General features: G+C 30.6%; 1 protein-coding gene across 1 annotated transcript in view; it reads left to right on the forward strand.

Moving 5' to 3' along the window:
* Positions 1-7,192, forward strand: part of LOC131842292 (scavenger receptor class B member 1) — a 136,751-nt gene extending 129,559 nt beyond the window's left edge. Inside the window, exons 7-13 of the mRNA XM_059190832.1 lie at positions 345-429; positions 1,139-1,272; positions 3,484-3,605; positions 4,068-4,202; positions 4,876-4,994; positions 5,794-5,925; positions 6,557-7,192. Coding sequence (XP_059046815.1) covers positions 345-429; positions 1,139-1,272; positions 3,484-3,605; positions 4,068-4,202; positions 4,876-4,994; positions 5,794-5,925; positions 6,557-7,066 — 1,237 coding nt within the window. The 3' untranslated portion in view covers positions 7,067-7,192. The remainder of the gene's footprint in view (positions 1-344; positions 430-1,138; positions 1,273-3,483; positions 3,606-4,067; positions 4,203-4,875; positions 4,995-5,793; positions 5,926-6,556) is intronic.
* Positions 7,193-13,855: the final 6,663 nt, after the last annotated feature.

The raw sequence follows: 13,855 nt of genomic DNA on the forward strand, positions 1-13,855 counted from the left end.
AGCAAGAAACTTGTGTGTTGCTCTTTTTAATAGATGTTTTTTTTTTATATAAATAATTACAGTGTAACAAGTAAGAGGCATGCGACAATCAACATAGAAATCGCTACGCACTCATTATTAGTGTAATCAGATAATATTGTCAGTGCTATGTATTTAAAATAGTTATAGTTAATCTAGACAGTGAGGGACAGGAATTGTAAGATATTCTTAGGTGCGACGGTTCTTATCTTCTCAGGATATACTAATATCGGAAGCATATTCCATGAATTTAGTTTGATGATAAAATTAAATTTTATAATAATTTAAAATATCTGTATGTTTATATTAATCATTATATTTCACAGGTACAACGATCCTTTAGTGACCCTTGCTCACTATTTTTACCCTAAGGGCAAAAGACCTAACAGTCAAATGGGATTATTTCTTGCTGTAAGTATAAGATTATAATAATAATATCTCAGGACAATTCACACAGATACATCTAGTCACAAGCTAAGCAGAGCATAATTATGTTACTGGACAACTGATATAAATACATACCTAATTCCCATTTTTTACATACTTACATTATATACATAGAAAACACCCAAGGACAATTTGCACAGAGTCTGGTCCCAATCTAAGCAGAGCTTGTGTCTGTGTGTGTGTGTGTGGGTCCAAGACAACTGATATAAATCCATAGATAGATTTTTCAAAAATCATTAGTCATGAAAACAAATGTTTGTACCGAGCGAGGAATCGAAACCGCGACCAATGTACGTAAGGCGGTGTGCAAAACTGCTAGACCGCCAAGGCTAAATTGTAATAATAATAATATCAGGACAATTAACACAACGCCATCTAGTTCCAAGTTAAGCTAACTAAAGCTTGTATTATGGGTACTAGATAACTGATACAAATATTTAGATATTATTTTTTGTAAATACATACTTAATATACATAGAAAACACCCAGACCGTACAAACAATTATACTCATGAATAAAAATGTTTGTAACGCGCGAGATTCGAACCCGCGACCATCGGAAGTAAGGTATGTTAAAGCGCCTAGGCCGATTAAATTAAGTGTGATTAATAATCAAATAAACGATTTATCTATCCATCCCAGTTAATTAAAATTTATGATATATTGTTTTACAGAGAAACGGCACATTGGACGAAGTGTCAACTATTTACACTGGACAAAAGTCCATGTCGAGATTTGGGTATTTGGACAAGATTAACGGTCTCGACCACCTGCCACACTGGAAGGATCGCCCCTGTAACGATATAACGTATGAACATTTTGATAACTAAGTATCACATAACATTATTATAAAAGGATACGAGCTAAGTTTCTTATCAGTTCTTCTCATTTCGAAATCATTCCGAACTGATGGTATATTTGACATATCATAAGAGTCTGTAAGAGACCTACATGAATAAACATACATATTTTGAATATTTCTTTACTTGATGATAGTGATGATGATGGAATGGTGATCCCGGCTGCACTAATGACATTACACTTATTTCATAAAATCATTAATAAAAAGTACATTACTTTGTACACTTTCTATTTTAATAATAGTAATAATAATATATATATATGGGTATTAGACAACTGATGCTTACTATAAAATTGTAGAACTCGTTCAAATTCAAAATATCTTTATTCATGTAGTCTATTACAGACTCTTATGATAGTCTGTAATAGACCTACATGAATAAAGATATTTTGAATTTGAATTGAATAGTAATAACTATCAAGTGACTAATAATAATAATGATCTTTATACATATATATGCCCATACAATAATATAATTTAAAACTAATGTAGGAGACAAAACGGTCTGTAACTCAGTGAGGGCAGTGAATCCACCCTCTCTGCTATTCTGTTATAGCATATTAGATCAATAATATATAGCGTAAATATACTATATAAGTCCATTGGGTATCGTATTTTACGACGTACAATAGCACTTTACGCTTTATTTGCACAGACCAGGAAGTAACTTATATATAAAATTCTCGTGTCACAGTGTTAGTTACCATACTCCTCAGAAACGACTTGACCGATTAAACTTTATATGCATATTCAGTAAGTCTGAGAATCGGCTACTATCTATCTATTTTTCATACGCCAAAGTGATAAGGGTTGTCCACCCCTAACATTATTTTTTTTATTTTCGAGCGAAATTTTTTATTTATATTTTTTAATTATCTGTCACTATAAAATACGTACAATCCTAAATATTCACGCTTCTATCACCAACTCCTATTTTTTTTATAGCGTTATTAACTTATATGGCAAAACAACGTTTGCCGGGACAACTAGTATCTACATATTTTACGACATTAAGACACTTTGCGTTTTATTTGCACAGGATTACCAGGAAGCAATTTCACATTGTATAAACCTTCGGTTTTACCTAAGCTATGGTCAAACATTTACATTGATATATTAGATATGATTGTTTCCTGTTTGTGTGAATCTCAACGAGCTACGTGGATGTAATCGTTGTAAATAATCATAAAACACCAAATTGTAAATAAATCGTAATTATATATATACTTATTAGAATATCGATATAATTAGCGGTGTAACAAAATATTAAAAAACATATAACAATCGTAATCTCATGATACACTGCGTTATATATTTGACTATTATAAAATACATTATTGAAAAGGTTTTGATACCTATTTTTGTTCAAAGTTTCCAACACTGTTCACTGTAGGTACATCTTATTAATATTATAAACGCGAAAGTTTGTGAGTATGAATGGATATATGGATGTTTCCTTTCACGCAAAAACTACTGAACGAATTTTGATCAAACTTTACTGTAATATAACTTATACATCAGAATAACACAGGTTTTTTCCGACTACTCTAATGCTGTAGGCCGCAGCTGGCCTTTACAGCTTCACCGGACGGTAGCGGGCGAGTGCAGATGGCACTGCAAACCAAAGGAAGGACTTATGGAGCGGCTGAAAGCCAACTCCCGCCAGACGGATACGAGTTTAGTCTGAGGGCACCGTTAGGGGTTCGAACGGCTTAGGCCGCCTTAGTTTCGTATATTATATTCTATAGTCGTCATATTTCGTATACTATTATAGTGGCAAACAAACATACGGCCCATCTGATGGTAAATGGTTACCGTAGCCTATGGACGCCTAAAACACCAGGGCGTTGTCGACCCTAAAGAAACCGTAATATAACCCTTCTTCAAAACCCCATGCTGTTGTCTCGTGAGAAAAACTCGGCAGAAAGTTCATTCCACAATCTAAGTGTACGCGGGAGGAAACTCCTCTGGTCTCTGTCCGAGACTTCTTAGGTTCTAGCGTGTGGGAATAAATTCCCTGTCGATGGCGAGCGGTGTGATGGTAAAAAGTATCCGTGGGCAACATGTCGAATAATTCTTTATCTAAAATCTAAACTAATGTTCAGAATAACACATTAAGATTGAAAATAATAATACTGTTCGTTTGTTTATTCTCAGGGCTTCAGAAGGTTCCTTCTTCCCACCACGCGAGGTCACCAAGTCGGACATCGTTAATATTTACGACAAGGACTTGTGTAGAATCCTACCCATGCAGTACAGGGGAGATGTTTATAAGGACTGTAAGTGTATTTTCTAGTTGTTTTATGGGATGGTGAATGTGTGAAATATTATATTAATTGATGATAATGTCTGGAATACTATATTAATTGATTATAATGTCTGGAATACTATATTAATTGATGATAATGTCTGGAATACTATATTAATTGATGATAATGTCTGGAATACTATATTAATTGATGATAATGTCTGGAATACTATATTAATTGATGATAATGTCTGGAATACTATATTAATTGATGATAATGTCTGGAACACTACATTAAATGATGATATTGTCTGGAATATTATATTAATTGATGATATTGTTTAGAACACTACTAATTGATAAAAAGTCACCAGAAATTTAAAACAACCATTTTCAGGACGAATCGCGTAGATATCAACCTGACATACTTAGTACATTGTTAGTAATGATGTCTTTAGTCCATATTACTAACAATCTCTTCTCGCTTTTTCAGATATTAAAACTGGACTGTACACACCACCTAGCTCTGCCTTCGAATGCGCTGACATAAATCAAGATAATAAGTGCTACTGTGATGGAGAAAAGTGCCCTCCGCGAGGTCTGCAGAACATCAGTCCATGTCAATACAGTGAGTTGTTTATACTAATACAACGGCCTCTATGGTCTAACGGTACAAGTTTACTTTCGATGGTCTCGGGTTCGATTTCTTGCATGTTCTAAACATTTGTAGTCATGAGTATTGTTTGTATATGTAGTTACACAAATAATGTATTTAAGTATTTGTATCAGTTGTCTAGTACTCATAACACAAGGTCTGCTTATGTTGGGGCTAGATGGCGTTGTGTGAATTCTCCTGGGTTGTTATTCTTATTATTAATATTGTGAAATTGAAGAGTTTGTTTGTATCTACAGATATATTATTTATACAAGTTTGTTTATCATGTATGTATTTAAATTAATTAATTATTTGTTACTTCAAAATTGTTCTTTTTCTAATACTTTGCAATCTAGACTGTGTTGTTATATCTATATATTTTTTGTTACTCAAGTAATATTTATGTTATCTTTTCTATTTGACAGTTTGTATTCACAAAAAAATATTTAATAATGTAATTCTGAGCAACATTTATTTAAAAAAGCAACCCACAAGTTTCTTTCGCATTCTTCTTGTGATGAGTTTGCGTTCCGAATGAGTGGTAGAATAAAAAAAATATGACTGTTCGAAAGTGCTAATATTAAGTTTATTTAAATTATAATTATTGCTCTTTCTAAAAAAAATAAATGGTTTCAATTTTTTCCAGACGCACCGGTCTACCTCTCGTACCCTCACTTCTTCGACGCTGAACCATCTCTGCTGGACCACTTCGAAGGCTTGAAGCCAGATAAGAAGAAACACGAGACGTATTTCATGATTCAGCCTGTGAGTACCAACATCTTCACTTGCCTTCTCTAAGAAGTAACGAAGGTTTGCCTATCCTAAGGCTTAGGTCTTGTTATTTAAAAAAAAAATCGGTGTGTTTATCTTTGAGTTTCTTGCCAGTTTTTCTCAATTGGATCTATATACCGAACTGGACGGTATGGAAAACATAAAAATTATGTTATAAAAATTTGACGTTCATAAGCGGCTAAAATGTCTTACATGAATAAATTATTTTTGAATTTGAATTTGAATCTACAGTCTGTAGACCTTTCTTTGCCATCCGTCTAGCCTTTTATGCAGTTTCCAATAAACTTTCAGATTTACTTATAATATTAGATTTAAATGTGTCTATTATTAATTTAAATAGATTTGAATATACGCTTATATAAATCACACACTATTTGAAAATAGGAAATCAATCTGAATTGAGCTGAATACTGAACACTGAACCAATTTTGATGCTTCTTTTTCTTCTTCTGTACCGAGTACCTTCCCAGTTGGAAATATAGTTAAGTAGTAAGATTTTTGTATACCATAATAGTAATAAAATACATAAAGAATCTTATTTATATTATAAACGCGAAAGTTTGTAAGTACGGATGGATGTTTGTTACGCTTTCATGCAAAAACTACTGAACGGATTTTGATGAAACTTTACAGTAATATAGCTTGAGAATAACATATGATATAAATTTCACGCGGGTGAAACCGCGGGCCCAGCTAGTACTTTATAATAGTGTGCTCGACACAAGACATCTTGACTTGCATTGAACCTAATTATTGATTATTTTTATTGTAGAAACTTGGAGTTCCACTGGAAGGTTTCGTTCGGGTGCAGATCAATTTGAAAGTGAACCGAGCACCGAACATCATGATCAACAGCATCAACAGATTCCCCGACATTGTGTTCCCAGTCATGTGGGTCGAAGAGGTGAGAAAATTTGTCATCCCAACCAATTAATATCTTAGCATATCCTTCTCCTTCCCAACTTAAACTCTATGTACCTAAGTTAGAGTATAAATTGGGAAGAAAATGGAGTACTATTATCTCTTAAACTCTTTATTGCGTATTGAAAAATAGATACTAAATGTACAAAAGGAGGTCTTGTCGCGTAAAGCCCAACTATTGTCATGCAGATGACGTTGCGGGGATACACTAGTAGCTAATAGTATAAATATAAACAGACTTATTCTGACTAACTTACTTCTTAACTAATATACAAGTTTGGATTAGTAATGAAAATTTGAATTTTGCACAAAATGAGGTTGGTACTTAATTTTTTAGGAAAATCTAAGATTACTGAAATTACGTTAATTTTAATTTACATGTACATTTCGTACGCGTTACTTGAATTTACTGAACTTATTTCTGATAATTTCATTTGTTTTTCAATCCTTTCATTCCTACTACCTATCTACGGAAATATTGTTTTCACTTTTACTAATTATATCAGTAATATAATCTACTTTTTAAAATATTTAAGTGATCTGCTCAAGACTTTCCGTATGTTTAAGATTTTATAACATTATAACTATTAAAAACAATTTTTAAATAATTTCAGGGTATTCACGAAGTGACTACATCAATTTGGAGATGGATATTCTTAGCAACCACCATAGGACCCATAGCTGCTCCAATGCTGTCCTATTCTATGATATTCTTCGGCCTATTAGCATTATTTATAGTTTTTGTCAAAGCCTACAAAAAGTTCGTCATTGGACAAAATTCGATTGAAATAGTAGAATTGAGCAAGGAAACTATTCGACGAGGTTCTACCATGATAATTAATAGTTCCCAGAAGCTGTTACCCTGTAGGGACGCATCATACCATTTGCTGAACACCATCCCATCGACACCAAATATAGCGAGAGAAGATAAAAATGTAGAATTAGATTTTGTTCGTAGAGAAGTTAGCCAAAGTATGGACGAATTGAAGAGTGCTGTAAGAACTGATTTTGTTAAATCTAATTTCAATAATACTGAGAGAGAGTCTTTAATACGGGCAGACAACTCGTTTATTTTGTCTGAACATAATCGGAGATACAGCATGTTCAGGTTACCAGATGTCTAAATTAGTTTAGTTTCTTAGTAGGGTCGTATTCTGTTAATAAGCCGTTTTTCACATCAACGTCTAGTTTAACTATCAATTGCATTCAACTTTAAAGCTAGTTATATTGATATTTAATTTTCTCACAAATGTTTAATATTTATTTTAAAAATATAGCTGATTTTTATGAAGTTATACTTTATTATAAAATAAAAGACATTTTATAAGTCTGAAAGTATTTGCATCTGCATTGTTATTCGATAAGTAAAAAATATTATATATATATAGGTATTGATAAACAAAAAATATTAACATAATAACAGTTTTATTGATGAAAATTATTAATATACTTCCGAAAGGCATCTAAATATACAGTTTGGAAGTTCTATTATGACTACAGACATTAGTTTCATTCAATTTATAGGTTTATCTGTATATGATAATATACTTCCTTTAACTTGAAATACTTTTTAATTTACAAAAACATAAATACTTGGGTTTTATAGTTTAACTCTATTTGAAAAACGGTTTTATGGTGTATATTTAGGTTGTGTTATTGACTGAATGTATCGATTCCAATTATTTAAGGAATCTCATTAGAAGTTAGAAGGAATTTGCTCATTTAATATTGTACAAAGTGGTTGAGACTTCATTGAACTTGCACTGCACGACTAAGTAGACTTACTTTGTAGGGATATAATAATATATAACCTTCACGGTTGTTTTTTTTATGGATGTGAATGGAATGTTGCGGCCTCCTGCGCTAACGGTTTACGTTGGCGGGACCAGTGGAGGATAATAAGATGAGCATAATCACATCAGGTCAGTTAGCCCATCATAGTAAATTCACCATGAATTTATCACGATGGTTTTCAGGGGGAACAACCCAACATGGTACTTTGCTAGCAATGGGATTATTATTCCTCATTATTAACAATCCCCTTTCTCCTTTCACGTCTGTTATCCCACATACGGTGGTTAGTGGCATTGCCAATTGTTGACGTCAGGGTAAACGCAACACTTGACATGCCGAGATTTCACTGGGTATATTTGAATCCAAGGTAACAGGGTCGAGGCTATCGCAGTCCCTCGGATTAATATATTTTTTTTTATTTTTACTATTTTTAAATAATGTTTTATTGTAATTAATGGAGTCTCATCTATGAATTAAATTGGCCAAATTTTACTATGTTGATAGATATAAGTTTCAAATTATGATATGGTGTATATTGTTGTGTAAATGGCTATAATTGTTTATTTGGTTAACAAAGACTGTGAAATTAGCCATTCTATGCTAATATGTAAATGATATTTTTAGTGTTACCAGTTCAACCATAATTTATTATCCCAACAGAGGCTTAAAACATCATTACAAAGCACATATAAATACTAAAAATCCATATAAAATTGACTTATCACTAAAAATATCACTTACATTGATAAGACAACACCAAATTATTACGATTAAAGACAATAATTCGTTAAATTATGAACAAGTCCTGGTTGCAATGCTAGTCGATGATAAATATCAGGAGACTTTTTAAAAAGATAACAATGTCTATAATTACAAACTATGTTTATATTACAAATGTTTACAAAGTAGGTATTATAACGTTTTGATACGAAATTTATATATATTTACGTGCCTATGATATTATAAATTAAATACAAAACTAAACATTAGAAATATTTCTAAACGATATTTTTTAAGCGGTAATTCTTATTGTTTACATATTTTTAATCATCAATCATGTTTCAGATAAAAAATTTAAAGTTTCATTGGGTATAAATTCTAAAGTTTGTCATTGTAACTTTAAATCATATATTTATATGGTGAAGGTTCATTTTTTCATAATTGGATGTTTAAATGTGAATTTACCGATAAATTCGAATCGGTAGCGGTGGGGACATATTCTTTAAAAATACTTTGTTGTTTAAACTAGTATTTAATTAATAATTGCTCAAAATTACTTATAGACAATTTCTTTTATGTTTCATTTTTTATTGGTGTACATTTAAGTCCAGTGCCTCTAACAAATTTAGCCAAATCTACATTCTCTATGATGATGAACTTGTTTTTGGATTTTCATATCGAAAGATTTACACAAAAAATTAAAACTAAATTATTTATTAAAAAAAGTATATTTTTTATAATAAACTATGTTTTTATTTTAAAATAGTTATCTCTAAAAACAACTATTAAATATTTATTATAAAAATTTTTTACGAATCCTGATGAAACTAAATTGCTCAAAATGAAAATTAAAAAAAAAAGCCAATAAGTGTTCTTTTAGACCTAGGAAAAAATTTATGTCAATTAGCAAAGTTATTATTACTATTTTGAGAACAATATATTTAGAAATTCTTTTGAAATAATATACTATTAAAAAAATAAAGATAATTATAATATGTAAGTATTTCACATTCAATGTTTGTATTCGATAAATAATTCCAGATGGGATTTGATGGGAGCGAACAATTTGTTTCTTTTTTACATCTTTCTGGAGTTGTATGCTACGCCATTTATTTTCTTTCTGTCTCCCTCGCTCTCGCACATCTCTCTCTTTCCTTTCCGCTCGCCGTTCCGTTTTATGCATTTATTTGTCCTTTCATCAAATCCCACATATAAACATTATATTAATTCTAATGGAATTAAAAAATGTTTTTTAATTATTACAAAAGCAATTGATAAATGATATTTATTAAGATATTCAAATGCGATATAGGCTGATTGTCACTAAAACATTGGTGCTTAGTCAAACATTAAATTAGCTCACGAAAAGCTTTAAATAACTAAATGATTTTTCCAATATTATGTATAATTTGTATGGAGGGACGAAACGTATTTGTTAATGAATACATTCCATTTTGTATTTTATTGATGGGTTTTAAGGACTATTTTACGAGTAGATTATAAATTGTAAATAGTAATAAATAAGGAATTTTTGTATCAGAATTTTTGTTTTTAATAAAAATAATTAAAACTTACCTGTTTTTTAATTATAATATATATAACTAGCTTTTACCCGCGACTACGCTCGCATAACTTCATCATTGGGTGTTAGATGGCGCTAAAGTAGCATAATGTTGAGTTTTGTTTTTTATAAACATTATTTGTTTTTTTTTTTTAATTTAAAGTATCCTGTTCATTTTAATACCTCCAATAATATGTGTACAAAATTTCATGATGATCGGTTCAGTAGTTTTTGCGTGAAAGCGTAACAAACGTGTCTACTTTCACAATTATAATATTAGTATAGATATACTTTCTTCAGCTATAATTTGGATTATAATCGATGTTACCATCATTGTAGAGACAGTCAAAAATATAAATACATAAAGATTTTTTAGTATGGACTATATATATATATATACACTGCCTATAAAGTCTAAGGCGGGATAACAAACCGCTGTTTTTTTTTTAATAAATAACTATGGATTATATATACCTACTAATTGGCTAATAATGTATATATATATATTTTTATTATAATGTATCTATAATAAAAAATAATAATTCAAAAATATTTTCAGTATGCTATGTACCAAATAAACAATTTTCTTTCCTTTTTCTTTATAACTATGACTTATTTATTTAGTTACTCAAGTAACTATTTATTTAACTTTCAACTTGCTATTTAGCAGTTTGTATTCATACAAAATGTAATATGAACAAGAATTTTTTAAAAGAGCAATACACAAATTTCTTCATTCTTCTTATGATGAGTTTGCGTTCCAAATGTGTGATAGATTAAAAAATATGACTATTCAAAAGTTTATTTATATAACTACCTACTCGCCCCAGGCTTCGCACGGGTGTATATGTATTATACATATCAACATTCCTTTAGAATCACTCTATCTATTAGAAAAAACAGCTTCAAAATCCATTGCGTAGTTTTAAAAATTTAAGCATACATAGGGACAGACAGACAGCGACCGCTACATTGTTTTATACTATGTAATGAAGACTACTTCTATTTCACATACACTATATATGTTCAGGGAATGAATAAAACAAATTTCTATATAACAATATTTATTTCTAAACCATAGTTAACAAGCCCTGGTTATGGCACAAGACGAAGAAACATTTTTTTCTAAACAACCATTATAAAAATCACATAAAAATCCAAACCTCATATTTTGTAGTCGGTTAAAAATAATTTAACAAGGAACTATTATTAAATTCAAGATTTCATGACTAAAATAACAAATATTATTTGATTTAGTAATTTTGTACACAAAAAAATTTGTTTATTTTAATAAATCACATTACATCGTGAACCACTTGCACACGACTGCGGTCGCCCTTGACCGCGAGACAATAATAAATGTTAACATAAAATAAACATAATTTTAAGTACCTAAAAATATAATATCTATATAAAAGTAAATCATTTCAATCGGTCATATACAAAAGACTATATAAAATACTCAAACACGAACCCCGTTAATCATAAAAAAAACTTAAACCTCCCACAAGCCTATACTAATACAGTGTTTTGTCACTTTCTTCCAAATGAAGAATGGAGTTGGCGAGAAAAGGACAACAAATCAATAGTTAAAACATACCAGTTATGTTCTATTTTTAAAAATAGGGATTTAAAACCAGAGACTATACGTTATATCATTAATGATAGCAACATTAGCAATGAAAAATCAATTTTAAAGATAAACACTTAAAATTCAATTTCCAAAAATATATTTTTTTTAACAAGGGCCTTATTCATACAAACTTATTACGCGAAACATCCGATGGACCACTTATTCAAATGTTTCGTTCTGTCCTTTTCTTTTGTACCATTTTCTGAAGAGAATGAGTGTGACAAAAACACTCTAATAGTTTTATACTTAAGGTCTCTGATATAAATATATTCAGTTTAAATATTTTTAAAACTATAGAAATTACTTAGTAGTAAACAATTAAAGATATAACAATATTTAACTCCACATTTAAAATTGTTAGGGCTGTGATATGGTACGTGGAAATCAAAACGTTGAATAGAAGATTGTGCCAGTGTACGTTTTATCTAACGACGTCACGCAGTTGCTAATATATATAGTTTATGGAATTAGTCTAAGGTAGAGTAATTCAGGATGTGTTTATTCTGACCACCGCTCCTGTCATCACAGGGCAGTAAAGAGCTAGTTAACGCTAAGAGCTAGTATCTATACCTTGTAAGTTTTACTATCGTAAGTACGATAATATAACTTACGATAAAATTACATATAAAAATCAGTCTGAGAAATTTTATTCTAGTAACCTGACCGGTTTTAATAAGGGGTACGCAACTCTGTACTTTCAAGGCACTATAGTTCCTAACATCCACAACTGCAACATCCCTTCATTCCACAAAATAACTTCAATTTCGATAAAATATAAAGATGTGTTACATAATATGGACCAAAACATATTAGGTCGATTCCAAACGATAATGAAAATTTATGTAAAAACTAGCTGTCCTGGCAAATTTTGTTTTGCTTTAAAATAAAAAAAAAATTAGGGATGGACTACCCCTAACATTTAGGGGGATGAAAAATAGATATTGGCCGATTCTCAGACCTACTCAATACGCTCACAAAATTTCATGAGAATCGGTCAAGCCGTTTCGGAAGAGTATGGGAACGAAAACTGTGACACGAGAATTTTATATATAAGATGACAATAAGTCACTTACGAGACAATGTCAGTTTATCGTAAATAAATTTATCGTAAGTCAATTACGATATTAAAACTTACAAATGTACAGGTGGCTTAATATTTTTAAATTATAAATTATTTTCAAAACATATAATTTCTTATTCATATTCTAAATTATTAATATAAGAATATTACTGGAAATCTACTTTTAGTACTACTAAATAAATTCATTATTCAATGATATATTTTATAGCCTATCTAAGAAAATAATTAAAATCTACAATTACAGACCCACTGCGTTAGTCAATAAAAAAACTAAATCTATTTCAACTAACCGTTGCTTTTTAAATTTCTAAGTTGAAAGTGACAAACACTTTTAACGTAAAAATACCTCGAAGGAAAGCGACGATATATGCATGGGAGTAATTTTATGATTGGGACGCAATTTTAATTTAAAAACCATACAATTTTAAAATGTCATTGTTATTGCTATGACGGCCTCGGTAGTCTAGCTGCCTTACATACCATATTTCAGATAGTCGCAGGTTCTATTCATCGCGCAACACTAATATTCATAAAAATTATTGGTTGTTATTGGTTGGGAATTTTCTATATATAATATGTATGTATTTATAAAAATAAATGTATCTAAGTATTAATATCAGTTCTCTAGTGCCACACACACGCTCTGCTTAGCTTGGGACTAGATGGCGCTGTGTGAGCTTGTCCAAGGACATTACGACTTTTATTGTGCACATTGCGAAGCATACAATGAAATTAAATTGCTCCTGACTACATTATTTAGAGTAAGAGAGATGGAAGCCAACTGAATATATGTACAATATAAAATTTAAAAAAATCTAGTTAATATATTGTGGAAATGGTGAAGATTTTGGCACAAAAGACCCCAGAAAGGAAAGATAAAGAAATGAGTAAATTTCTTAACCTCCACTATTCTAAAGGTAAGAAAAATGCAAGACACGTGTGAGACTAATTAAAAAATTTGGCACTATCCACTAGATAATTGTAAATTTACAGTTCTTCAAAACTCCATTTGGGGTATAGAAGAGAAAGGCACGAGAATAATTATATAATATCGACCGCTCTTTTTTAGTAACACATATTCTCGCGTCAAAAGCGAGTTTGACATTTTTATGATAAGACTAGCA

This window comes from Achroia grisella, unplaced genomic scaffold (assembly GCF_030625045.1).
Source record: "Achroia grisella isolate CSIRO2021 unplaced genomic scaffold, CSIRO_AGI_Agris_v1 utg2156, whole genome shotgun sequence".
Lineage (NCBI taxonomy): Eukaryota > Metazoa > Arthropoda > Insecta > Lepidoptera > Pyralidae > Achroia > Achroia grisella.